Here is a 27777-nt window from a genome sequence, read left to right on the forward strand (position 1 = left end):
AGAAAGAATTTCAGTACCTAGGAAAGAAAGTCCAGCTCTTTGCGATGCAATTGCAAAGAACCCAGGCGTGGGGAAACACAAACCTGAACACTGATATAAACTGCATTAGCCACTTTGCTTTAGTTGCAGATTGGAGGAAGTGCTTGCTTTATCAAAGGACAGCTTCCAGGGAGAAATCAAAGATAATCTGAAAGGCGGTGGAGTTTGCTGATCAGTTATGAAAAAGAGGAGCTCAAGAGCAGGACAAAGGAATTATAAAGAACGAGTTGTCCAGAATAAGATACAAACATACAACATAATTATTATTAAGTATTACTACGCAAAACTCACCCCTTAAGTTAGCAACTAAGCATAACACCTAACAGAGGGACAAGCGGATCTTCAAATGAACATCATGTTCATCTCTTACCAATAATTTAAACTGTCTTTTCACAGCTCTTTTGTCCCATTGTCTCTATCTCAAGGTCCTGAATAAAGTTCCCTAATTTCCGCCTAGCTCTGTTTTAGGGCGCTTTTTGCTTTCCGAAGCCATCCCACGAGCGGCCCCGGGCGGCCCCCACGGCCGCGGCCCCGGCGCACGCGCACTGCTGCCGCCCCGCCGGCCCGCGCCGCTGCGGCGCATGCGCGGCCCGGCGCCCTCCGTGCGTCCTCTGCGGGCGCCGCGAGCGCGGCCATGGCGGGCGCGCTGAGGAAGGTGAGGCGCCGCCGAGGGCCGTGAGCCGCGTCCTGCGCCGGGCCCACCTGTCTGGGGAGGGCAGGGAGTGCCGGAGCCGTGGGGTGAGAGCGAGCGGCCACCCTGCCAGGGAAAGGCCAAGGGCAGCGCAGGGCCTGGGTGCTGTCCCCGGCAGCCGGGGGCGGCTGCGAGCTGCCCGGTGCGCAGCGGGCACAGCATGCCGGCCGGAGGAGGAGGAGGAGACTGTGCCGCTCTGTGCTGCGCGGAGGCGGCCTCACCTTGAGTGTTTTGATCGCTGCATGTGAGGAAAATACTAAGCTATTAGCGAGCATCCAAAGGAGAGTAACGGAGATGTTAAAGGGATTGTAGGGGTAGCCCTGTGAGCAGCAGCTGAGGTCGTTGGTCTGTTCAGCTGGGAGAAGAGGAGGCTGAGGGGAGTCCTCATTGCAGTTACAGCTGTCTCATGAGGAGAAGAGGGGCAGGCTCTGATCTCGCTGGCGACCAGTGACAGAGCCCGAGGGAATGGCCTGAAGTTCTGTCAGGGAGGTTTAGGTTGGATCTTAGAAAAAGGTGGTTCACGCAGAGGGTGTTTGGTCACTGGATCAGCTCCCCAGGGAAGTGGTCACAGCACCAGCCTGACAGAATTCAAGAAGCATTTGGACAGTGCTCTCAGGCACAGGGTGTTACACTTGGGGATGGTGCTGTGCAGGGCAGGAGCTGGAGTGGATGATCCTTGTGAGTTATATTTTATGATCCTGATTCTGGTAAGGTGAGCTGCTTCCCTCTTGGAGCACTGGAACTCTGGGATAATGGGCATATGGCAGGAGGTAGGGCTGGTGTCATGGAATGGTCACTGTCAGATGTATATTGAGTCAAAATAATTAGTGTGGAAATGGATGCTTAGGTGTATTAAGTATATTTATGCTCTGTTTGCAGACCACTGGACTTGTGGGACTGGCTGTAGCCGAGAACCCTCATGAGGTACGTAACACATCTGGTTCTGTAATAATGGAAACTCTCAGTGAGCTCTAAGATTTTTGTGATGTGTTTGTATGTGTAGGTATGCAGTATATCTTAATCTGGTGCCAGCTGAATGAAATAATTAAAATTGTCCACTGTGATAAAGATTTAATGTGTGTCATTGTAAGTTATTTTATGTACTTTTTGTGGCATGCACTGATTTCAAAAACCTCTCTAGTGTAAGTATCTTTATGAACCAATATTTGATTTCTTTCATTAGTAATGTCAAAACAAAGAACTCTTTAAATTCAGTTCTTCATAAATATAATTCCTGCTTCTCAGGTTTTTGCTGCTTTGCTGTGTACTCGTATATTGAAATAACTTATACTAAAGGGATAGCCTAGTCAGAGATGATAGAGACTAGCCATGTGCAAAGCCACACCGAGGCCCTGGAATGGCAAGCAGTGCTGAGATTGGAATACTCCAGTGGTACTTGGGAACTGCATGAGGTGGTTCTCATAGCAATATATGGCTTTCTTTTTACCTCCTCAGGCTCAGTAGTGTGTTTGTCACATCATGCTTATTCAGGAGGCATTAGCTTTGAAAGAACTTCAGTGATTTTTTTAAGTTCTCCACTTTGCAATTTCTTATTATACAGCAATTGTATTTCAAAAATGCTTTTGACTCCAGTACTTAAGAATGCTGTAAAAAAGAACCCTTGAAAAAATCACTGCTGTTTGGTAGAAACTATTCTAGCTCAGTCTGCAGCCTTGTCAGACACCTTCTGGATCAACTTAGTACACTTTAGTCTTTTCAGCAACTTAAAGCTAAGAGTAAAGTACTGGACAACAGTTTAGTTGAAGTTCAGATTCTTCGCCAATCTTTATTTTGTTTCCTGTTTTTTCTTCCTTGTAATTTTAGTATTCTGCTTCTATTTCTTATTGTTCCTATAGGACATCCATTCCTTGTCAGGTAGATACAATTACCCAGTACAAATGTGTGAATTTATTCACCACAATGTGTTCTTAATCCCTGCACTTCAATCCAGCAATAAAAGTTTCAGGTTTAATTTAAATCTGTCTGGTACTCAGAACTTTGCACCAGCATGAGGAAAAGTGAAAAAAACCCTCAATTATAATCTCTTTGTAACTTCCTCAGGTAACTTTTCAGTATCTGATGGGTTAGACATGAATTTGCCTCTTTTTTTTTTCCCTTCTTTTTTTTTTTTTTTAAGAGCATTTTACAGCCTTTACTGTTTTTTTTTTTTTTTTCATTTTGCATCAAGTGTGTTCAGATTGCAACTGTCTTTATTTTTTCTTTGTTTTTTTATTTTCCTTTGAGGAATGTGACAGTCCCTGCTGTACCCAAGATGGAGTTCAGTGTCTCAGACTTAACTATTAGTTAATCTTATGCTTCTGGATTGAATACCATATTTTGTGTATAGATAATAGCTTAGTAAGTTTGGTAGGACAAGAAGATAAATATTTGCAGTTGTGTATTTTAACTATGTCTTGTGATCACTTCAGCGCCTGCGAATACTGTACACAAAAATCCTTGGTGTCCTGGAAAACATTCCCAAAGATGCAGCTTACAGGAAATACACCGAGCAGATTGTAAATGAGCGATTTGATTTGGTGAAAAAGGTAAGCACGGTGCTATTTCAGTAATGCTGCACATAAAAAAAAATTCGTAAGATGTGAAAAGTGATTTTTGGAGTGCCCGGCTCATTCTTAGGGGCACATGTAACTTTCAGAAACAATTGAAGTATCATGATTTATTTTTTGTTATTGACTGGGATATTTTGATGGCATATGAAAAAGAATTGTTAATTTCCTGCTGCTGTTTTGTGAAAATTAGAAGCAAACATAGGTTTGTTTTTTTTTTTAAGATTCCTCGAAAACTGGTAATTTCACACACATTCACAAAAAATGTATGTACTCTTGCCAGTGTATCTTAGCACAATCCTTGCTTTCAATATTTAAGACCACTTTTTGTTACATTAAACTCTGCAATACCGTTATTGTGTATTTAAGGTGATAATTGAAAGCTTGCATATTATACTATAAAAATCTAAGAATAAGATTTTTTTTCTAAGATAAAAACTAAAGGTTTATCTGCTAATACCTTTTTGGATTAGCATTCATTCTTTGTATTTATCATTGAGTATTTGATATTTGCTTCTCAGTAACAAATGAGTGTGAGATTTCTTTGAAAATGTAAAATGACCTAAGCCAGCTAATTCTGAGAAAGACTGGAGTGTGATCTGTTTAAATTGCTGTTTTCATTATTTTCATGGGCTTTTTACTCTCACTAAAACATTCTATTGTATGTATTTGAACACACAGGAATCTGATGTGCAAAAACTACAGGACAAACTGAATAGTGGTCAGATAGAAGAAGTCATTGTACAGGTAAAGAGGGAAAATTTGAGAGGAAGTACAAATGTAGCAGTGTTTTTTTAGTGCTCCTTGGGCTGAGTTTTTGTTCAGAAAATTGGAAGTTTTGTGTATCTTCCTTTGCTGCAAAACAGTCAAACAGAAGAAAAACCCCTGAAAACAAATTGTCATGTAGTGGTGGGATGACCTTACTAAAACATAACAAATTAACAACTGTTTCTTGCAAAACAGTCAAACAGAAGAAAAACCCCTGAAAACAAATTGTCATGTAGTGGTGGGATGACCTTACTAAAACATAACAAATTAACAACTGTTTCTTGCATTATGCTTACAGATAAGTATGTATACCTTCATTGCTTCTTATAGAGTCTAAATTAGTGAAAAGGACAGAAGAAGATTGAATAATATTGGGGATAATCCAAACCAAGTGGAAAATATAATGAAATTGTCATTGTCAATGTCTCTCTGAACAGAATTTCTATTTGGGTATTTAGGGGTGATGGGATTTTTTTTTAAAAGAACAACTCCCAAAGCATACAGTTCCTTTGATATTTATAGGTGAAATTTCTGGTAGTCTGTGACCATGATAGGTAGTGACATCACTGAGGTAATTAATTGACATAGAGGTAATACAATATTTTGGCAATTGTATAAAATTTAAGACTTTGTGTATGGTGTTTATTAACAGGCTGAAAACGAGCTGTCGTTGGCAAGAAAAATGATACAGTGGAAACCATGGGAGCCTCTAGTTGAAGAACCTCCTTCTAATCAGTGGAGATGGCCAATATGATTTTCAAAATGGTGTAACCTCTTGAAAGTAAAAAGAAAAAAATAATTATTAATCTATTATTACTGTCAGTTGTCTTTAAATTAAAGATAATCACTTCATTAAAATACATTTTGTCCACTTACATTTAGCAATCTAAAGGCTGCTGCCAATTTCTTGCAAAAAATGGTTTTAAGAAAATTCTTTCTGGCATTTCTACAACCTTTTGTTTATTTAATTTTTTGCATGTTATATTAACAGGGTATTTGCCTTATGCTGAGTTATTTTTATAATATGTGTTTGTATGTTAAAAATACAGACATTATAGGGCACTTGAAATCAAAATCCAAGTTTCAGAAAAGCGTGATGATTTTGTCCCACCTTTGGCTGTGTATTTTTGCTACCCCTGACAGGGTCTTAATGGCCATGCAGATACTGCAGTGAGGGATCTAATGTTTCCCAAAAAGAACAGGATTTTAGGTTTCAGCTGAATGCCTGTCCTGCACTGGCTGACCCTACTGCCCACATAACTAAACACTATCTCTGGCTTGTGGGAGGTACTGGGAAGCTGGGAGACAAGATGGGGAGAAAGAAGACTGCTACTCAAATTTATGGCAGCAGGTTTCTTGTTAACAGGTAGGTTACCATACTTGGCATAACACCTGTGGCACAAACCTTAGTATTGGGATCTTAGAGAATTGTGTAGACTTGTATTAGTGTATTGTTGATTCACATCTCAAGTGTTAAGTGTTGCAGTAAATGGGGTGACATCAGGCTGGCTACCGGTCACCAGCTGGGTCCCACAGGGCTCCATCTTAGGCCCAGTGCTCTTCAGTATCTTCATTAATGACTTAGATGCAGGACCGGAAGGGATACTGAGGAAATCTGCTGATGACACTACTGTGGGAGGAGCTGTTGGCTCCCTCAAAGGCAGAGAGGCTTTGCAGAGAGACCTCAACAGATTACAGAGATGAGCCATCACCATCTGAAGTTCAAGAGACACAAGTGCTGGATTCTGCATGGGATGGGGCTACCCTGGATGTAGCGACAGGCCGAGGAATGGGATACTGGAAAGCAGTGCTGCAGAAAGAGACCTGGGAGTCCTGGTGGATGGCAAGTTAAATATGAGCCAGCAGTGCCGTGGCAGCCAGGAGCTGTCCTGGGGTGCATCAGACAGCATTGGCAGCCGGGCAAGGGAGGGGATTGTCCCACTCTGGGGCAGCCTCACCTCAAGTGCTAGGGGCTACTTTGGGCACCACAAAAAAGATAAAGATACTTTTAGTTAGTAAAAGAACTAAAAGATCCTTTCAGATAGATAAAGAACTTTTAGATAGTGTCCAAAGGAGGGTAAGGAAGCTGGTGAAGGGCCTTGAGGGGCAGCCATATGAGGAGCGGCTGAGGTCAGCAGACAGGCTGTGGCCTGTTCAGTCTGGAGCAGGGGAGACTGAGGGGACACCTCATTGTGGTCTTCAACATTCTCACAAGGGGAAGTGGAAGAGCAGGGGCTCATGTCTTGTGACCAGTGACAGGACCCAAGGGAACAGCATGAAGCTGTATCACAAGGGGTCTAGGTTTGCTGTTAGGAAATAGTTTTCAACCACAGGGTGGTTGAGCACTGTGATTAGCTCAGTTGGTTAAAGCAGGGGCTAATTATACCAGGGTGTGGGTTCAGTCCCTGGATGGGCCGTTCATTTAAGAGTTGGATTTGATGGTCCCTTCCAGGTCTGTTCCAGCTCAGAATATTCTGTGATTCTTTTGAAAGCTTTTGTTTAGAGATTTAATCTTATAAATCCCAATTAAAATATCCAAACTACAGGTTTCCTTTTACTGATGTTTTTTTAAAGACCATTAGTAACATTCCTGCAAGTTTAAAGACAGGAATATAGCTGTATCACAAAAATCTGCAGTTTAATAAGAATTTGTATATGCACTGCTTACATTACACAGCATATTTGGTCATAGCTGTTTTTTCATAGTTTTTAGGCTTATAAATTTACTTGTGACATCATTATTATAAATAATTAATTACGAATTTATATAATGTTTTATGCAGTGGTATTGGGTGGTAGGTCAATAGAAGAGAAAACCAGTATTCCCAAGGTATTCACTCCAGAAACGATTTTCACTGCATACTTTAGCATTGCGTTTTCCCCCTCCAACTATTATTATAATTACAGAAATATTTAGATTTTGTAAACTTAAAAAGTGAGAAATATTTAGTTTCATTGTTTGGTTTTGAAGGATTTTTCAGTCTTGACCAAGGTAGAAACTGGTCTTTTCCTAAGTAAAACCACTAGATGGCATTCCAGAAGAGGACTTTGCTAAAGTTAATAAACACAATTTTCACATGAGAAATATTAAGGGATTACAGACTTGAATGAGCACCAACACTGTCACATGAAAAATTAAAATTAATGGATTTCAGTAGTATTAAGCTGACATGAGAGGAATCAAAATAAAATAAATTAAAAGAAAGAAAAAAAAAAACACAACAAAGTCTAGTATAAATGACAGTGGCATGAAATATTGGAGGTGGAGGGCAAGGAAAGTTGCCAGAATATGGTAGCAACTATTGGAATTCATTCTACTCTTCCTTAACTGAGACATCTTGTTCAATTTTCTCTACTTCTAAAGATGATTTGTCATGTGATTTAAAACAGCTCTCTTATAAACTCAATCATTGTGCTCCAGGGGAGAGGAAGTTTTTTTCATGGCCCACTTCTACTGAAATTTGATATATGGCCTTTTAAAACTCAGTTTCACAGATAAAAGCATACACTCCTCTTCCTTTCACAAATGTACATCTGTGTCCTCCATACAGGTCCTAATTTATTCCAAGAGGAATATGATAGCAAGGTATAATTTGAAGGCTAATGTTTTTGCTTGATTTTTCTCTTCTAATTGTTGGAAATACATGATGGTGCAAATAATTTTATAATCTGTTGTAATATGGTAAGGTAAATCACTGCAAGCTTTAGTTAACAAACTTTAGATCTTTAAAACACTTTTAGATCATCTGATTGAAGTCATGTGAATAAAAAAGCAGCTTATCTGCAAGGATGTGGCCTAGCAGAGACAGAGCCTGTTACAACTGGAAAAGAACTTTCCCATCATGAGAGCAGAGCAAGTACTGAGGTTTTGCCATTCCTAACCTGCCATCAGTGCTGCTTAAGCTATCCCAAGTGGCTGTGTTCTGAACCTGAAACCAAAACCAATAGGAGACGAGTGAAAGCTCATTTTTATAACTATTTTAATATTCAAAGCTTATATGCTATTTCATTAGGAAAAAAATGAAAAGTCATTGCAACTCAAAAATTAACTTGAATGTTTAATCAACTATGTAGCAGTGAGAAAGTGGCACAAATGACAATATCTTTCTATAGGATTAATGGTGATCCTAATCTGGGAGTTCAAACAAGGTTTTAGAAAAAACATTAGCAGTGGTAATGGGAGATTTCTGTTCTTTTGGTGGGAAAGGAGGCCCACGTTCAAGTGCCAAACAATGTATAACAATGTCTGGGAAATATGGTAACAATCATGGCATACAATTATTTGGTATCCATTTGAATTCAATAATTGAAATGCTTTTTTTTCAGGATTCTCCTGGAATTGCAAGACAGAACAATATTTCACGTCTGAAAGTTGTGTGATGTGACTGTCCGCTCAGTTTTCTTGTAGCATGCTGAAAACATTTGCAGGAGTTGTGTCAGAAATGGCACCTCAAACACCAGGAAATCCAATTTCTTATGGTTTTCATTCTGATTTGCATGTCTTTAATTTCCAGTTAACACTCTCAGTGCTCACACCACGGACCCTCCAGGGAGAACAGCACAACCCATGTCACAGGTAGGCACTGGCACACAGCTCCGAAGTGACGGTGTGTGGCACGAAGGCTGCCACCACTCACCCACAACACCCCGTCTCGATATCCAAGAGTTCTGGGGATTTAGTACAACTTCTGCTTTTATCTACAGCAGAAGGCTATAAGGAAAAACGGTGTTTTCATACATGAGTGCCGCTATGGGCAGGGTCACAGCGTGGGCACGGCACTGCGGGTGAGCCAGCACAGGTTCCTGGAGGGAGCTGCTCGTCCTTCCGCACCGCTTCCCTTTCCGCTCTTCCTGACCCTTCTCGACCCGGTGTTTTCAGTCCGCCCGGCCCAGCCTGGCCCGGTCCCCAGTGCGCACGCTCCTGCTCCCTGGGCGCCCGGCCCGGTTGCCGTGGCTACCGCGCCGCCGTCGGGGCCGGCAGCGCCCGTCCGGACCGGCAGCGCCCGTCCGGACCGGCAGCGCCCGTCCGGGGCAGCAGCGCCCGTCCGGACCCGGCAGCGCCCGTCCGGGGCAGCAGCGCCCGTCCGGGGCCGGCAGAGCCCGTCCGGGGCAGCAGCACCCGTCCGGGGCCGGCAGCGCCCGTCCGGACCGGCAGCGCCCGTCCGGGGCAGCAGCGCCCGTCCGGGGCAGCAGCGCCCGTCCGGACCCGGCAGCGCCCGTCCGGGGCCGGCAGCGCCCGTCCGGACCCGGCAGCGCCCGTCCGGGGCAGCAGCGCCCGTCCGGGGCAGCAGCGCCCGTCCGGGGCCGGCAGCGCCCGTCCGGGACCGGCAGCGCAGCAGCGCCCGTCCGGGGCCGCAGCGCCCGTCCGGACCCGGCAGCGCCCGTCCGGGGCAGCAGCGCCCGTCCGGACCCGGCAGAGCCCGTCCGGGGCAGCAGCGCCCGTCCGGGGCAGCAGCGCCCGTCCGGGGCCGGCAGCGCCCGTCCGGGACCGGCAGAGCCCGTCCGGGGCCGGCAGCGCCCGTCCGGGGCAGCAGCGCCCGTCCGGGGCCGGCAGCGCCCGTCCGGGGCAGCAGCGCCCGTCCGGGACCGGCAGAGCCCGTCCGGGGCCGGCAGCGCCCGTCCGGGGCAGCAGCGCCCGTCCGGGGCCGGCAGCGCCCGTCCGGGGCGCCGCGGGGCCGGGAGGCGCCGCGGGGCAGGTGCGGAGATCCCGCAGCCCCGGTCCCGGTGCGCACTGAGCCAGGGATCCGCCCTCCCGAGCGGTTTGGCATCCCGGGCTCCCCCCGGGAGCTGCGTCCCGGGTCGTGCGGGTTTGGTTGTGGTTTTATATTGAGGAATATGGGCTTACGACTCTTCCAGTCCGAATAATTTCTGTGGCAACTCGGAAAGCTGTAACGGTGTGCTGTCTCTGGCTAATGACCCCTTGGACCGTCTTGTTCTATAGGCAGAGAACGAGAGGTAAAAAGAATTGTGCCGGCTACCTGCCTTGGAGTATTATGTTTGGTAAACACCGGCCACAAGTGCTTTCTGTTTGGTGGAAGCAAAGATCTCATTCTGTTCTCAATAGAACAGTATATGTTGGAAATAGATACAGGGAAAGCTTTTTCAGGACAGTAAGTTACCCATAATTCTGGTAGTAGAAATGTGCCAGTATGCAATTTATAATAGATCCTGTGATTATTCTTGCAGAAAGGTTAAGAGCTTGCAACTGATGCTTTAGGAAATGGAAGATGTATCGGATGGTTTTGAAGTTGCTACATCAGAAGGGTCAGGTGCAGAGCAATCACCTGCATCCTCACAAGGAAAAGCAGTCGGAGAGGCTGGGGACCCAGCAGAGAAGGCTCTGCTCCCAGAACCTGCAGGCACTGCACAGTCAGAGGAGGGCTGGGACCAGCAATCTCCTTCTCAAAATTCAGTACTACCAGACAATACAGCAAATGGGACAGAGACAGGTAAAGAAGTTGTTAAAATGCTGGGCATTAATGTTTTAAAGAGATAATTTTTCTTCAATTTGGTTATAGCTTTTTGCACCCCCACACACCCTCATTCTGTTTATGCTTGCTGGGATTTGGTCCTGCAGTAACTTTTAAAATTCTCATATGAAACATACTCCAAAGGTAAGGAATGTATTCTTTATCTCAAACTGTAGTAGTCCTTTCTAGATGGCATTTTATAGAATGATCCTTATTTCCAGAAATGTGTATGAGTAGGTATACATATTTTGTATGTGCATTTAAATTAACACTTTAGGCAACATTATAGAAATCACCTTACCATTTTACCTTTCTTAGATTCCCCTGTAACTTACCTACCACCCTTCCTTATCTGTGTCTTTCTCCTGCAGTCTCCCAAATGCTCCATCATTTCCTATACCTGTTCCTTCGTGTTCTGGGTGTCTCCAGTCACTTCCTCTTCCCAATATAGGACCCCATTTTCTTAGTTCTTCAGAGCAGAACGGAGCATATCCTGTTCAGCATCTGAGCATAGTGAATAACAGTTCCTAGTATGGACTTGCTGATGACTTTCCTCATTGCTGGGTTCCATTCATCTGCTCTCATTCTGATTAGCTGGCTAGGAATATCTTTATGTGGTGACAATATTATATTAGATACTGCCTTTAAAATTGAATGATAATACTATTTCATCTTGCAAGTAGACTGTCTTTTAGCTGAAAAAAGATGATTATGCTGTGTTGTACTGTTACAATAAAATCATCCTGGGGTAAAGTTGAAAGAGTTATTTGTTTTGAGAAGCTTCTCAGGAATTTTGGTTTTATTTTTAGCAAGCATGATTGAGGATAATGAAATGCCTAGGAAGATTGGGCCTAATTCTGATGAAACTGTCCAGTCTGAGAATCAGGAACATTTCCCTGGAGAAGTCATTCAACAGGATTACCACATGCCTGATGTCCTAACTGTCAGAGTGCAAACAGGTAAATGCTGCTTTTGCAGGTTTATTGATACTTATGTAATTATGGCCTAATCTAGATGTGTTACTGAAAGAAGCAGTATTTCTATTTTGGAACTTCCATTTTAACAGGTTCGAATTCATTTCAAGAAGTAGTTGTAAAAGTTGAAAGACCTACCTATAATAAACCTTTTCTGGGTGGATTTAGGAACGTGTCAACAGGAGTGGAATTTCATAATGCAGGATCACAAACAAAACCCAAAAAACGACCTGACAAAGGAATTCAGTTATTTTGTAGGGAAACACAGGTAAACACTTTGTTATATCCTTTTAGAATGTTGTTTTTGCCAGATGGAATAGAATCTGACACTATTTCTGATAGGAAAGAGGAAGTAAATCTGAGATAAATGTGCAAATGAAAGTATTTAGTAGATAAATATCATTATTATTGTGATTTTTATTGCAAAGAGCTAATTTTGCCACTTAATGTAATGTGAAAAAAATATCTCTGTGTATTTTCTTCTAATCTGACATGCATTTTTTCCCCAGACGGTTGTGGAAAAAAATATGCAACAACAAACAAGAAATACAACATCGACACAGATGACTAAAACTGGCCTTTATGTATCAAACATGACTGACAAACTACTAACTCCTGGAAAGTATTTTACAGCAGAGGAGTACCATAAACGTAGACTTGAAGCAGTAAGTCCTTATCTGTTGGAAACTCTCTGTAAAATAATGTATTGTAAAGGTTATCTGAATATTTAATGAGTGTTCAGAGTGTTCAGAGACAGAATTTAAAAGTGAACTGTAAAATGTCTTCTTATGCTCATCTTTTGTAATCTTTTAGATACAGGGGAAGTGCGTGTTTTCTCTGTGATTTTAGTGACATTTGATACTTTGCAATCTCTTAAATATTAAGAATTCTGAAATTACTGTTTTTATCTCACAGTGACAGTTAAGTTTCCATGTAGAGCATTAAGGATTAAAACAGGCTTGTTCTTAGAACATTCTCATGATCTCTTTGAAAGAACCTAAGTTACATGCTTAATGTATGGCCTGAAATAAATGGAGTATTGGGTTAGGATTTAGGAGATCTGCAATTAAGCTTTTGAGTTTTGAGAACAATCCATTGTTTGAGAACAATCTATTTGAGAACAATCTATTGTTCCTTGTCTGTTTGGTTGGGTTTTTTTGTATCAGACTTAGTAGGTTACCTTGGGCAAACTGATCTGTTTTGGATTTTGTTCAAGGTCCTTCCTTTGGTACTAAAGTAGAAATGGGTTGTTAAAACACAGGCAGTGGGTCTATGGGGTTTTCTGGTGCACTGAGTTGCCTCATAAAGGCAATTCAGATTACAGATTCTGCATATTCATTGTGCAGAAGATGCCATTTAGGCATTCCACTCTACTTTTTGAAAACCATGTGTTCTGTGACTGCGCATTTGACTCAAATTGTGCCCTAAATTGTGTTAGATGAGGCACTGCTTTGTTAATGCTCTTGTTATTAATTTGATTGCTGAAAATAGACAGTCTGAATCCAACTGAATGGAGAAACAGTTGATTCCTCAAGTGTCTAAGTAGAATAATTGTATTGACATGGTTGGCAAGATCTTTGAAATTTTCTGGGTAGAGTTTTTCTTGTAAGAACTTAAATTGGTCAGCTTAGCTGATTGCAAATGAGCATCTTGTAGAAGTGAAATCCAAGTAGGGCGTAATTTCCTCAGGACTACCAGTATGTTTTACTGTGGTCTTTAGTGACATTAGTTGAAGTCTGTAATGTATCTATAGGTAATTTACAATGCACGGTAGAGAGATGTCATCCTGGTGTTGGTTCACATTGATGGATTTGCACAGTGCAGTATAGGTCCATATTGAAATACTGTTTGAAGACAAATTTAAGAGAAGTTTTAGATTAAGATTTTATCAGAAATAGTGTATTAGTATGATTTTGTGCTTGATAGCTTTTAATCCTCAACAATGCTTGGTGCCTCATGGCATTGATCTGACTGAACTGTTTGTAGTGCAAGTGATTGTGAAGTATCCTCCCTTAACATATCATAGACATTTCCCCAGTCCTCAATAGCCACAGCTTGGAAAGGTCAATGATTTAATTTTCTTCTTTCGTTTTCTGTCATAACAGCTTTAGTAATTCCACTTTCATTATTTGTTCACAAATAAAATGCAGTTGATTTTGAATCTATGTGTTGATTTTTGTAATTAGAAATTACCAAGAAATTTTGCAAATGCATTTCCACTCTGTAAATTGATAGTAAGATAAGGAAAATAATAAAGAGTACATGGCGAAAGGCATTTTTAAGGGGAGATTTGAAAAAGAAAAAATTATATTTGAATGTAGTTTATATGTTGTCTGATTATTTGAACCTATTTTATCCACTGTACTCACTGGTTAAATTCCTGCAGTTACTTAACTGAGTAATCATACTAGTGCTTAAACTAATAGTACATGACTGATTTTGTAAGAAAAATCTTAGAAAACATAGGAAGCTGAAGAAAATAACAGTTAAGAAATAATACTATGCTCCAAAATAGTATGTTGTTTTGTTTTAAATTCATGATTTTTTGATATTGTATCACATATAGGTTATAGTATTACAGAAATATTTCCGTCGTTGGCATGCTGTAAATTTAGTACAAAATCTGAAGGAACAAAAGTGGCTAAGAATGGCATGGGAGGCACAAGAAGAATTACAGAAAAAAAGAGAGAAAGAAGAAAAATTGAGGAGGGAATATGAGAAAAAACTGAATCCTAAAACAAATGAAGACTTTGAGCTACTGTACCATGACTTGGAATGTAAGTTTTCTTAAAGGGATATCCTTAAAGCAACAAAATAGTACAGTTTGTTTAAAACAAACTTAGAGTTTTACATGTATTTATAGATACTTCCATGGGGTTTTTTTCTGCTTTAGAGTGGAATTTGTTTCATTTTAAAATAAGTCTTTTACTTTCATGTATTACTAGAAATAGAAAGAAGGCCTTGATGCTCTGTAAACACACTGTTCAGCAATAACTAAATATCCCTGTGTTATCAACATCCAGCTCCTTACAACCTGCTATGACTAAAATTTAACTCTATCACAGCCAAAACCAGTACATCTTTTTTAGAAATAACTGGCTTATAGAATAGTGTTCTTTGGCAGTTTTATTAACATTTTTTATTTAGGTCTAAAGTTAAGGTCACCTAGAAGAACCAAAGGGTGTTTTTTTAGATCAGAGTTGCTTTTATCTTTCACTGTACATTTATGATGCTGAAAAAATATTGGAAAGAATTTTACAACATATGACAGAAGTTATTCCTTTTGTCTTAGTTGTCCTCTACTGATGCTTTTTCTCCTTTCTACTTCATTCTTTTTCACAAAACTGTGTTGTCAAAATTTTAAAAATCTCTTAGGACTTCTGCAGGACATTCTGAAAGTCATACATTTCCTGTTCTTGGAGTAGATGATATTTAATACAGGCAAAGACCTCTAAAATTTTCAAGAAAAATAATGTGAATACTGCAGGTAACTGACATAAAACCTTGCAAGAATCTAATGGTGCAAATCAAAAAGCTTAGGGTATGTCCTTTGGAAAAGTAAAAACAGTCAAAAGCTGTGTACTTGTGCCAGCATATAATGGAACAGCAAGACAAATTTTGGTTTTTTACAATGTCTCTTTTAAAGCCAAAATTTTTTTACTGTGACTTGTAACAATTCTTATGTTATCTCAGTTACAGTGCTTTATGGTCTAGCTCTTTGCCAGTTTGGGTGGTGTTGTCCCTGTAGCAGAACTGACCTAATAGATTTCCTACTTCATTGCAAAGCCACCTGTGTTTAAACAATCTTAGCTTTTTCTTCAGTGGTAAACTGAGCATAAATTTGATGGCATGTGTTATTCATAGAGCTCAGGATCACGATTTCAAAATTCCCAAGTTATACACTAATCTTTTAATACTGTCATACTTTGTGTGGCATTGAACAAATGGCTTTGTCTGAATTAATAAATGATTTATAAATATCACTGTTCGTGACAAATGTAAAAATTATTGCTTGTCTTGAACTTTGCAGTTGTTGGAATGGTATCTTCATGAGATTTGTGGTCGGTTTGGGGTTGTCTACCCCCCCTCTTTTTCTTTGTAGATAGTTTGCTTTTCACTTCCCAAGAATCAAGCCCTTTTTAAGTTGTATCTGACTAAGTAATCAAAAGCCAAGGTACTCAAATAGTACTTTTTTCCTTACCACTTATGAGATGTCTTACTATTCCCCATCTGATTTTCTGTAATATTTTATTCAGGAAGGTGCTTCAGACTAACGTGCTATCAGGTGTATCAGGTGTATCTATCAGATATATGATCCACTTTTTTTTTTTTTTTTTTAAGTGTGAAAGGTCTTACTTGCAGTAGAAACAACCAAGTTCAGATTATGTTATGGAAGAATGCTATCTTCATGATATTTTTAGATTTGAAAGTTATGGTTATGCAAGCGTCTCTTGCTTAATTTCATGACTTTGAAATAATAATAATAATTCACAAATAATAACTTTCAGCCAAGCATGTTCAGGAATTTCATATCTAGGCAATCTGGAAAAAAACATGTGCCACTTTAGAACAGATTCCAGTATTTGAAATGGTTTTTAAAATATTTTGTTAAAAATAATGGTTGGTAACTATCTCACTCTTTAGTTTTCATTAACTGGTGTTGACTAGTGACTAGTTGCTTCTCTAGTTGCAGTCATGCTCTTCATTTTAATAGAGCTTAATGATTCTAGGAAGTTGGGGTTCTTTTCCTACCTGCATCTGGAACAATTTTGCATTCTTATAATGCCAACAATTTACACAAGCTAAATCATTGTGACAGTAATAGAATGAGACTATTGTCCTCCAGGGATCTGTGAAGGTTATTGCTGCAATCACAACAGAGTTACTATTACAGGGTCAGCCAGTAATAGCAATTCCCAGTGGTACAAAAACTTGCCTGTTGACTATATAGTGCAAATGAGGTGTATCTGTATATGCAGCATGTCTGCATAGGCATTTATAATTTATTTGAAAAGTAAAGTATGAACTATTTTACTTTATAAACACTGGAATAAAAATTGTAATGAGTAAAATCTCTGTAGATAGATAATCTGGAGAACATATAATCTAAGAGGAGTGTTTTAACTTGGTTGCACGTAAATGGGGAATCAAGAGATGAGTATCAATAGTGACATGTTCTTCATTTCTAAAAGTATAAAATTGTTTACTGTATTTATTAGCTCCACTTTAGAAGTTGCTGCCCCCTTCAGGCATAATAAAGGTTCATGTAAATTAATTCCATATAACAGTGTTGTTTGCTGAATTGACTTTATTTAAAATATATATTTGGGTTCTCAGAACTTGCCAGACAGCTGTCATATTACAGCTTGGAGAGCCTTAAGGAAATGAATTGAAATACTTAAAAATGGAAAACATAAGGTACTGTTGATAAGAAGCCACAGGCAGAAAGTCAGCCTTCCTCCTTTCCCTTCTCCTGCCTTTAATCTTACCTGATCATGGATTTTACAGACTTTTTCAGTGCACCACTTATGCAGTGGTTTTCTTTTATGCTGGGTTTTGCTTTCGCGTAACTGCTCTGGGATGATTACAACACTTTGAGGTATTCTTCAGGAATGTTGAAGTTCTGGATCTTATAAAATTCCCTACAAAACTCCAGAGGTATTTGAACTAGATCAGACTCTTCAGAGAAGCCAGGAATTGTTACGGGATATGCAAAGGCAGTAAACACAGTTTGATTTTACAAGCAGATTTGTCTAAAGCTATGTAGTCTGTATATCTGAGCAAAAGTGTCAGGGGGTCAGATTCTTATAGAGCATGTAGTGATCCATGTGCTGCTGTCATGACCATCCTGTGGCTTCTTCTGTGGCCACTTTCACCCACTTGGTTAGTTAGGTTGTAGAAAAGGAAAGGGAGAGTAAAGCAATGACTGTCAGGTTATTAATGTGTTCTCATCTGCGTTGGATGGCAAAAGGTAATACCACTGCAATGTTCAATGTAAGACCTGAAGTGGTAAGTGTTACTGTCAGTTAAGATTTATCTCAGTTTTGGAGGACTTCAAACTTCTTTAGATTTTACTCATTAATGCAGGGAGAAGTAGTAATATTCCCAGCACTGAGTACTAGTGGTACCACAGTAAGTTGCAGCCATTTCATCATACATTTCCACAGGAGCTAAATTCTTTTTCTCACATACAGATTCTTTTTCTCCTACTCATCTTTGAGTTTGGAGTACAAATTGGCAGTCTGGAATTGATGCACACACACATACTCTCACAGAACATCTGTATAATTTACATTAATTTCTAGACCATCTTGAATGTATCGAAAATAGCTATAACCATCAGTTCCCTGAAATGGAAACTGGTTTTTAGTGCATATTGAAAGAAAAGTTAATTATGTTGTTTCTTAAATATGAAAGCAAAAGTTTTGCTGGAAAGCATCTTGTAAAAAAATACCCCAAATATTTGTATCTGCAGTATGGATGCAGGAGGAGACTGAGCGAATTAACAGAACTCTTACTGGAGCTAAAAGAAAGGCAGCACTTTGTGCACTTCTGGATGAAGAGACAGAGCTCATTGCTTGCATTGGGATGCACAAACTAAATGCCAATGTGGAGAATCAAAAAAACGCAATACTGCACTTTCTGGATAAGGTCAGTAATTAGGCTGATAATAAAGAATATCAAAGTACAGGAACAGAAAATACACCTGCAAAGTACGAAAAGTACCTTTTGTAGTTTTTAACAGTTAATCATGTGAATGTTAATATTATAAATATCCAAGTTATGTGGTTGTTGATGTCAATACAATTCAATAAGTTTCTGTCAGACCAACTGAAGGTTGAACCATGCATCGTTAAGGCTGTTAATGATAAAAACTATAAACAATGCATATAATTAATTATAATAATATAAATATGTTATCCTTCAGGAGGTAAAGTTGTCATTAATTTCCCAAGTGAGTATAGGCCTCTGGTCATCATATGTCTGTCTTTTAAAAAAGCATTTATTCTGTTTTCGTATAAAAAGAAGAGTTTGAATCTGATGTTGAACTCAGTTATTAAATCACTGACTTTAGTTCCATTACAATTTTAAATTGAGATTTCATTCTTGTATAATCTTGGGGATAATATTTAAGGAAAGTGTTCCTTCAGTCTTTATCAAAAAGTGTGAGAATTCCTTCATTCACAAAGATGATTTTAAATGGCATTAAATTAAATGGTATCTTAATGTAAAATACAGAAAATCTTGTCCTTTTAGGTAGATGTCCAGCCATTAGCAAAAAGTAATAGTTTATTTTCAAAGTATGTGACCTGATTATGAAAAGAAATACTGCAACAGAAATGTTTTTTAGCTATTTTTTTATTATTATTACTTTAAAAATTTAACTATTTAGTGCTCAAAAGTAAAAGCGGCAGTTTTGCACAAAAGACACCTTTTTTCATCCTTTTTATTACTGATGCAGGGTAACTGTTTTGATTATGAAAAAGTTGCTTATCTGAAATATTAGTGGAACTGTTACCACATTTATTGCTGTGGTATGACTGTTTTTTCTCTTACTGCTTTCAAGAATGAAAAAAAACACCAGAAAACCAAATAATGAGGAATATTTTCAGAGGCTTGAATAATTTCTATGTTTAATGTTTGCTTCTACTATTTACAATGCGTTCTGTTACCTTCTAAGAAAAAAAAGCCTGGAACAGTTAAAGCAAATATATTTCTCTCTTAACTGACTCTGTAATTATTTTTCCCATAAGGACTGATTTCCAGTGTCCTACTTGTACAGATTGCTTCCAGCACATATTCTAACAAGCTGTACAGTTTTCTTGCATCTAGAATCAGAAGCAAAATGTTCTTCAGCACAAGAGCTCTCAGTGATAGCTGATGTTTGGAGAATCAGGAGACACATTAGAGACAACAGATATATTGTCTTTCCAAGCAGTGGGCATTTTCCTGAAGTAATTACTAATAATTTATATATTCCTATATTAAATGTATAAATTATGTTTTTCATGAAAGAGACTGTAATCTTTTTAGTTTTAAAATCTATTGAGCTTCTGAACTAGAGCAACTTTTCATGTTTTTTTATCATGTCAGCTGTAGGATTTTGAATGTTGTTTCAAACTGTTGACATAGCTCTAACTCAGAGGGAGAAGAAATAACAATTTTTGCATTTGTTTAAAAAGATAATTTTGTAAATCTCAAAATTCAATGGATGGTTTGCTATGACAGTAACAGTGCAATTTAAGCACTTTGAATTGCAGTATGAAATTTATTTTTGAGTGCCTGATTAACGATTATTTCATTTTTTCTTGAACTTCAAATTGGTAATGTAAATTTGGACACTTGCCAGTTAAAGCTGCAGTAATATCTTTCACATCTGAAGACTGCAAGCTGCAGTAGCCAATGTGGTATGACACTTGCTTCTCCATGGAAACCTTTGTTCCCTTCTTTGCTACTTTAAGCATGTAGCTCCACAGGCATGTGTGCCCTTACAAAGGTTGTGTGTACCCTGTGTTCTAGGGAGATCTTTATGCTGAGCTCATTCTTCAGCATTTGTACTTTGGAGAGGAAGAATTTGACTAAGCTTTTATACAGCGATCATATTGACTTAATGAAATTTGTGTAACTATTAACTGTCATTCATTTCATACCTTTCATGCTTTGCACTATTTCTGCACACATCCTATGGATTTTTTTTTTTTTATTACCTTTTCCTCTCTCTCTGTGGTGGTGTGTTTCTCTCCTCAGGCGCTTTTTCTGCTTTCATGCATTGGCAGCAGAGTGTAGTTGTAGTAACCTTGCTTTCTGAAGTAATACAGATAACAGGATTATTGTAAATTCCACAGCACTGCCAGCAAACTAAAAGACAAGACAAAGCTGGCAGAAGATCTCAGAGTTTTAGTTTTTCTCCCGTCAGTCTGGAGTACAGAAAAATAGTCCTGAAATCAGAGAACTTGTGATTCTTTCTATTTTCAGTAAAAAGCTGCATATTTTTTTTACATTTAAAATTTGTTTTATGTACCCAGCTATGATAAGCTAGTAAGAAAAATACAGAAGTTACAGATTTATTTTTGAAGAATTAATTACAATAACAGAATTGGTCTGTATTAAGGGTCATTTGCAGAACAGGATACCAAGACTACTTGCGCATATTGGGTTTGCAAATTATCAGAAAAATCTAATTTTACTGACTTTCTTGGGGTCTACTCTGACCATTAATTCTTTCTAGCATTAGCAAATGACCTTTTTCTGTTATTGTAAGTGATTTCCTTGAAGAAGATAAAAAGTAGGTATTGAATTAACTACTACATGGAAAACAGTGGTTTGTCCCAGTCTAACATAAAAAGGATTGTCAGCATGATAGACCCTCTAAGTTGGTCTGAATTTTTTTGTTTGCAAAGTGTGGGTTTGTTAGGGTTTTTTCGTTTGTTTGTTTTTTGTTTTTTTTTTTTTTAAGGGGTATTTTTTGGAATTTCTAGTATTATATAAAGATAATGAAACAAAATGAAAATATAGTAGAATGCTCCCTATTTATGGTAGACAAAAAATTACCTTTCTCTAGTTTTGCAGAAATTCAAAGATTTCACCAAGTAATTAAGAGTTGATTGTTTTGTTTTTTTTGTTTGTTTGTTTTTTAGCTAATGCTTTGCTATTGCATTTCTTAGTTTTGTCCCTGTAATTTCTTAATTTTGGCTCTGGTTAACAATATCTCCTTTAAATAGAGTTCTACCCACACTGATAATGTAATTAAGTGTCATTAATTTGATGTTAAATCCTGTGTAAGATTGTCTTTCTTTTCCTTACCTAACTTTATTTATTTAAAAGTGAGGAAAACTTTTGATCATGGTGATAACTAATCATATATCTTCTAGCTATCTAATATTCTTGGTGTTTTTATAACTTAGCACCATAGCAAATCTATTTTATTAAAATAATAATTGTGTTAATGCTGGTGTCATGTCCAGAAAACTGCTAGGCATATGAATACTGCATAAAGTGTTCCTGTTTTTAGGTGACACTGAGACTGCAAGGTGAAGTTTATGAGTGTTAGTGAACACTTAAGTTCCAAATTTAGTGAAAAAGAATAATTAATACACAGAAAGAAGTTTCAAATACCTCTCCCCATTAAGTAAATGAAATGTTAAGTAATGATGGGGGAGAGGCTTTTGAAACCTCCCTTTCTATTGGAATTGGATACCTGTCTCCTTATGTAACAGCGTGATTTGCAACCAAAACCAGTCTTCTGGAAAGAAGAAAATGGTTGTACTTTTTAGACCTTGTGAGCCAGGTGACATGTAACTTCTTACTGTCTATAAAAGTTAAAGATGTGCAAAGAGATAATTGAAGCATAAGGCATATGGCATGTGGTTAAGTTAGCAAACAAAAGCTAGGTGAAGTGCCTGGTAAACTGTAAACACCTTGCCCTAACTCTAGCAGACCGTATTCCTTCTGTCCTTCTCTGCAACTAGTATAAATAGAACAGTTCCCTGGAGATATTTTTTACTGCAGTAGACTTAAAGGTCTTAAATTTTCAATTTTTATACAGTCAACAGACCTATTGATTTTTACTGATAGTTTGAAGGGATTTATGTCTGCAAAGTGAAATACAGAGCAAATGTATTCTAACAATACTGTCAGTAAATTTCACTTTAAAGAAGTAGAGCATATCCCTGTAGGAGAATATTATTTGCTTTTAATGTCCTGTAAGTTGAATTTGTCATGACCTGCAGCTTTAAATAAAGTGTCCAACCGAATGCTTGCTTTGGTGGAAGAGGTGCTGTATCAATATTGACAATAGAATTAGACTTTTGCATTAGTCAAGCATTAATGTTAAGTTCCTATTTGCTCTGATGAAACTTGATGTAACATAATGCCATTGTTAAGCTGATGATCAGATTTTAATAGCTCAGAGTTCTACAAATTGTTTCTAAAGTGTGCACAGCCTAGGAGGTGGAAAGCATTTGATGGAAAAATCACTGAAATGGATACACCGAACTCACTCCGTGGTAAAGAACTACTTGAAATCTACCGCAGCATTAACACAAGGGACATCCCAAAAGATGAGAGAACATCTGTGCTGTTAACACTCAAATGGACAGTGAAGGTGAGGTTTAGTTTTCAATTTATGTTTAGCTTGAAGCTGTACTTTCCAAAGGTCCTGCCACTTAATTATGTTGACACATTAGCAATGCTGCTGCTGGCAGACAAGTGCTGTGATGGTGAGCTGGTAGCTAGAGACCCTCAGGTACTATCTGGTATGTGAGTGTAATTTACATTCCAGATACACTCTAAATTCATATTTTACTTTATCATGTGTATATTTGTCTTCAGGTTGTGTTAGAGTTTTAACCCCATGGTTTTAGATGTCTTTGTATATTAATACATAATACAATTTTAGTACAAAATTTTGTTTACTACTTAATATCAACCTTATGAGAACTGTGGCAGGCATATATGTGGCAATTGCCATTTATTTTTTTTTCTCAGTTCTTTGAAATATCTGTTTAGAACCTTATCTATCTATAGGTTTGGATTACCAGTTTTATGGGTAGCAATTACTGATTTTTTTCATCTTCTCTTTGCCCTTCACTCCCCACCACCACTGTTGCTGTTGCTGCTGCTGCTAGTGTTCCCAATGAATTAGAAGATTGTTGCATTTTTTTTAGTCTTTCATATTGGTTTTATTTATTTATTTATTCATGTACAAGAAGAATGAGTTTCTAGGACCTTTCAGGATGACACTGATGACATCTGCCTAGAATAGAATGCTACTTGCTGATCTTATTAAAACAAAGAAGCACCTTGCTGTTTGTTTTAGTAGTGCCAGTATTTGATTTAAAGTCACTATGGCATTGAGAGCACTTCTGGTTTATGAACTCTTGCCCATCTTAGCACAAGTCAATATTGCTGTAGTGAACAAGTGAAATTCTGTAAATTAGCACTCTCTTTAACCTGAGAAATCACTGAACTCATTCACCTCTTATGTCTCTCTCCCTGGAGAATCTCCTGCCAAGCATTCAAAATATTGAAGTGACTCATTTCCAGGCATGCTGTCAAAGTCCCCCATGCCTCTTGTGTGGTGGATTTTTTGGATTTTCTTGTGATATTTTTAAAACCCATCCATATTACACCTCTGATCTCATACAAAGGAGGCTTCTTAGAGAAATATTTCTTTGGACGTTTGAAGATTTAAAAATTTGCACTTGTTGTGTACCTCTGCTAAGCATCTTTTAGTGCTTCCAGGCTTACAGATCCTCACAGTTTTGGTACACAGTTTAAAACAGAATCTATAAGCATTCTCATTTTTGTAGTTCTACAGTTGTTTCATTGGAGATTTTTTTTCCCTGAGATACTAACAAGTTCTTCTGTGAACATGTTCCTACATGAACATAGAGAGGTATGAATGGTAATGTTGACAGATTCCATAGTTTGCTTTCATGTCTTATTGAATTATTTTGTTTGTTTGTGTATTTATTGTTGAGCAGTTTATTTTCCTTTTTCTCTCCATTTTTTTTTCCAGGAACATGAATGTAAATTAACACAGGAAATAGTGGCATTAATTGACAGGGAAATTGATCTTATGTCAAGAGAGGTGAAAGAATGCAACTTGGAAGGACTGAGGAAAAGAATTTGTACATTATTTCTCCAGTACATCAAAACTCCAGAGTTTAACCCTCAGGTTGCTGGGTTAATTAAGGTATTATTCTTATTTTGCAGCCTGACGTAGTGGTCACTGAATTAAAGAGAAGATGGATAGAAAATATTGAAAGCGTTTTTATTTTACGTTTTGCTGTAGAATTGGTGGAGGAGTTCCTCAAGAAGTAAGATGCTTCAAGTCCATAGGTTTCACACAAATTAATTTTTATAGTCCTGTTAGGAAGCATGGGGCATAGACATGGTCATAAGCACCTGAAAAGTGGCTGGCAGCACTGAGAGAGCCCAGGAACTCTTGACTCTGAAATAAAAAATCTGGAAGTTATAAATGGTAGATCTTATGGGATGGCATCAGTAAAATGTAATAGCAAAGTAATACCAATATACTGAGAGAGGAAGTCATGGTTTTTTCTACTGGTCAAGAGGCAGCAATGCTGTGCATCCAGAAAGGAAGAACATAGCCCATGTCAATGTCTAGTGAGCTTGCACCTAAACAAAAACTGTCACAGGCTTCTGTTGCAGAATCAGTTGCTACTGTGTGCAAAGAAGATGTAGTTAGTTTTGTGTGACTGCTTTTCTATTCTGATTACAGATTACAAATAAAAATATAATTCACTGTCATATGTTGCTGCTCTAAGTAGCCATGTCTGTTTTGCATCTATCAGAAGAGCATTCTTCATACAGTGGTCAATGTTATCTCAGGAGTACAGAATCTGTCAGATTTGGATGCAGATGTCAGATTTAGAACCAACTAACAGTTAATTTTATACTATGTTTATTAGGAGAATTACCATAGCAGAGACTGAAGATTATCAGACTACTCAAACTATCCAACTGCAGACTTGGCCTGTCTGCACAGACTACATTACATTCTTTTCAGAACCCATGATGGAATATGGGGATGAGGAGTTTGCTATTAAGTTAGTCTATTTTCTTTCCCTGTGTTGTTTCTGGACATGTGGGTCTGATGATTTTGTATTCTTATGCCAAAATAATAATATGTCCATAATCTCAGGGTTTTGTCTTTGCCATAAAGGGAAGATTCTGCATGAAAAATCAAATGCAGATAATTTAGTTTCTGATTTCTCTGTGTTGTCATCCTTCCAGAATAACTGAAAATCTGCATACATTAAAGCACCAGGAAGAGCACTGGAACATCATTTTTTAGGATTTTCATAGAGCTTAAAAATGAATTGACTGATTTATATAACTGATTTTAGCAAATGCAGTAAGAAAACACAGTGACTCTTGTTATCCTATCCAAGAAAAGTCACAATACTTTATTGGGCATTTTAAAATAAATACTTCTAGCTTTTATGTATTAAAATACTTGCATGAAGGTATGGAAGACATATCCTGATAGTGTTTGAGTAACATACAAGTAATAAAAATTAACTTAAATTAGTTTAACATAAATTAACTTTTTTTTTTTTTTTTTTAGGTTCCGCAAGATCCCTTAAAGCTTTATAAAAATGTTTACTTCTGTCATAGCTGTGAAAAGTACTTAGCACCTACTGAGTTTCCCCTTCCTGCAAATTCCCGCACCATTGGCAGATGTCGCTCATGTTACCGGCTTGATAATGAGGCTCGGAAACGAGAAGCATATTTCAAGTACAGACTTATACTAGAAGATCTCAGGAAGTCTGAAGTTGATTATCAGGATGATAGCAAAATTGTTTTCTTAGTTCAGGTACTGTTGGAAAGAGCATTGCAACTCAGTGGCTTTGACTATATGTTCTTTATTTTGTGTATGTTGTGGACAGGTTGAGAAATAGGCTACAAGCTGCAGTTTCTTCCTGGGATATGCGACGTTCCACACCATCAGGAAGAAACCCTTAAGCTCTTGAAGCATAGGTCTTCTTTAAAAGGTGGTTTGCAAGCTATACACTAAAAGAAGTCTAGCTGACAGGTCAAGGATCAGATGTTCCAACAACTATGCAAAAAGTATATATGTATGTCAAGATGCTCTTTAACCAAGTGATCATATGACATGTGCATAAAAATTATTTTTCACCCAAAGCTTTATTTGGATTTTTACATGGGTGCAAGACTTGTAGAATGAAACATGCTCCTTTCTTTTAAACCCTGTTTTCTATTTCAGCTTCCAGATATGCAGTACCTGATTGAGAAAATATGGAACTGCCAGTCAGCTCTCAGTGCCTGCAGTGACCTGTATAATTTGGTTATGGTCAGGTGGGATAAGCAGCATGAGTGGTCTCCCTGGAACACTATTCTCCTCACTAAAGAAGAGGCAGATGCACATCTTAAGCTGTGTAACCTTCAGAAGGTAAATTTCAATGGGCTTTTCTTTTTTTTTGCATTATTTATGTTTTAATAGAATCCTGTGACTAATTATGTTGGGTCAAATTTAGTCATTACACTTGTCCGTGTTTAAATTGGCTCATTGTGACTATTTAAATGATTGTATCTATACTATTAAACAAAATAGACAGTAATCCATGAGGCATCTGGCATGTACAGCTCATTCCATGTACCTGACCTCTATCTTGCCCCAATTCTCCCTCCTGAAATGCAAGGAATGCCCCTACAGTCTTCACCTTGCTATCTAAGCATTGCCTTATTTAATTTTCAAATAGAAGTAAAGATGTTCTCACCTGAAATAAAGAAATAAAAAAGTTTTATCTTGAATGGAGTAAAAAAGTTATTCTGGTTTTAAAACATGTCTAATATGTCACAAGGAGAAATTTTCTCTACTGGGCCATAAGATAGTACTATTGAACTACAAAATATTTCATTTTATATATACACAAATAAATGATCTGCCTTCTTTTATAAAATGCTCACTCTTCATAATGTATAAAATATGTCCAAATATTTATAATGTCTAAAATATTAAGCAACACATATATTTTTAGTTATTTTAATTGTATTTATGGTATTTAAATTTATTTTTCTTTTCAGACTTATGAAGCTCCATTTATTTACAGAATAGAACAAAAGCATATCCGGGCAAAAAACTACTTTGCTCAGATTCCTGCGATGTCATCATTTTTGCATAGAAGTAACAATCAGTCGAATGCAAATTCCTACAAAAAACATAGTTTTTCAACGTTAAAGAACTGAACTAAATTCCTAGATTTTAAAGAAATATACTTTTTCATCAATACCCTAATTGTATTACATGGCTCAAAATAAATTTCTAAGGATAAAATAATTTGATCTCAATCAGTTAATTTAACTGCATTTCAAGTTTTGTAACCTCATTAAAAAAAAATAAAATGTTAAAGAGCTTTGTAAATTCTCAGGTTTTAGAGCAATGATTATTTTTCTGTGTATTCCTGCATTTCTTGGAACATCTGTCTGCAGTTTAATGTTCCTGTTAGAATTCTGTGTCACCCTTTAATTAGAAAATTAATGCTATAACACTGTATTAAATTTATTTTTCTTATCTTAAACACATAAGGCAGAAACCCCCTCAAACCCTGGATTCTTACAGAACAATAGAATATACATAGCTTACCCAGATGTAGCTGCTTTGCCTGCAAACATTTGTCAAAAGAACAACTTTACATTTTGTAGCTCATCTAGATGGTCATAGTGGAACTGCCAGCATATAATTATTGTATCGGATGTTGAAATTATTGTAAGTATTA

General features: G+C 38.0%; 2 protein-coding genes across 4 annotated transcripts; both read left to right on the forward strand.

Annotated features, from left to right (window-relative positions):
* Positions 1-650: 650 nt before the first annotated feature.
* NDUFA5 (NADH:ubiquinone oxidoreductase subunit A5) lies at positions 651-4950 on the forward strand. The gene is made up of 5 exons (XM_021553457.3): positions 651-694; positions 1610-1654; positions 3160-3276; positions 3979-4044; positions 4718-4950. The coding sequence occupies exons 1-5, from the start codon at positions 674-676 to the stop codon at positions 4817-4819; spliced, it is 351 nt and encodes a 116-aa protein (XP_021409132.1). The 5' UTR covers positions 651-673; the 3' UTR covers positions 4820-4950.
* A 121-nt stretch (positions 4951-5071) lies between these two features.
* IQUB (IQ motif and ubiquitin domain containing) lies at positions 5072-27422 on the forward strand. Of its 3 annotated transcripts, none has more exons than XM_031507926.2 (13): positions 5072-5431; positions 8392-8641; positions 10252-10514; positions 11345-11494; positions 11602-11777; positions 12019-12174; positions 14076-14286; positions 17985-18160; positions 22443-22613; positions 24030-24206; positions 25605-25853; positions 26265-26450; positions 27086-27422. In XM_031507926.2, the coding sequence occupies exons 3-13, from the start codon at positions 10286-10288 to the stop codon at positions 27245-27247; spliced, it is 2043 nt and encodes a 680-aa protein (XP_031363786.2). In that variant the 5' UTR covers positions 5072-5431; positions 8392-8641; positions 10252-10285; the 3' UTR covers positions 27248-27422. The 3 variants fall into 3 exon arrangements, with proteins under 3 accessions (XP_031363786.2, XP_021409131.2, XP_021409130.2); XM_021553456.3 differs by having other exon boundaries at positions 8580-8641; XM_021553455.3 differs by having other exon boundaries at positions 5072-8641.
* The last annotated feature ends 355 nt before the right edge of the window (positions 27423-27777 follow it).

This window comes from Lonchura striata, chromosome 5 (genome assembly GCF_046129695.1).
Source record: "Lonchura striata isolate bLonStr1 chromosome 5, bLonStr1.mat, whole genome shotgun sequence".
NCBI classification, from domain to species: Eukaryota; Metazoa; Chordata; class Aves; order Passeriformes; family Estrildidae; genus Lonchura; species Lonchura striata.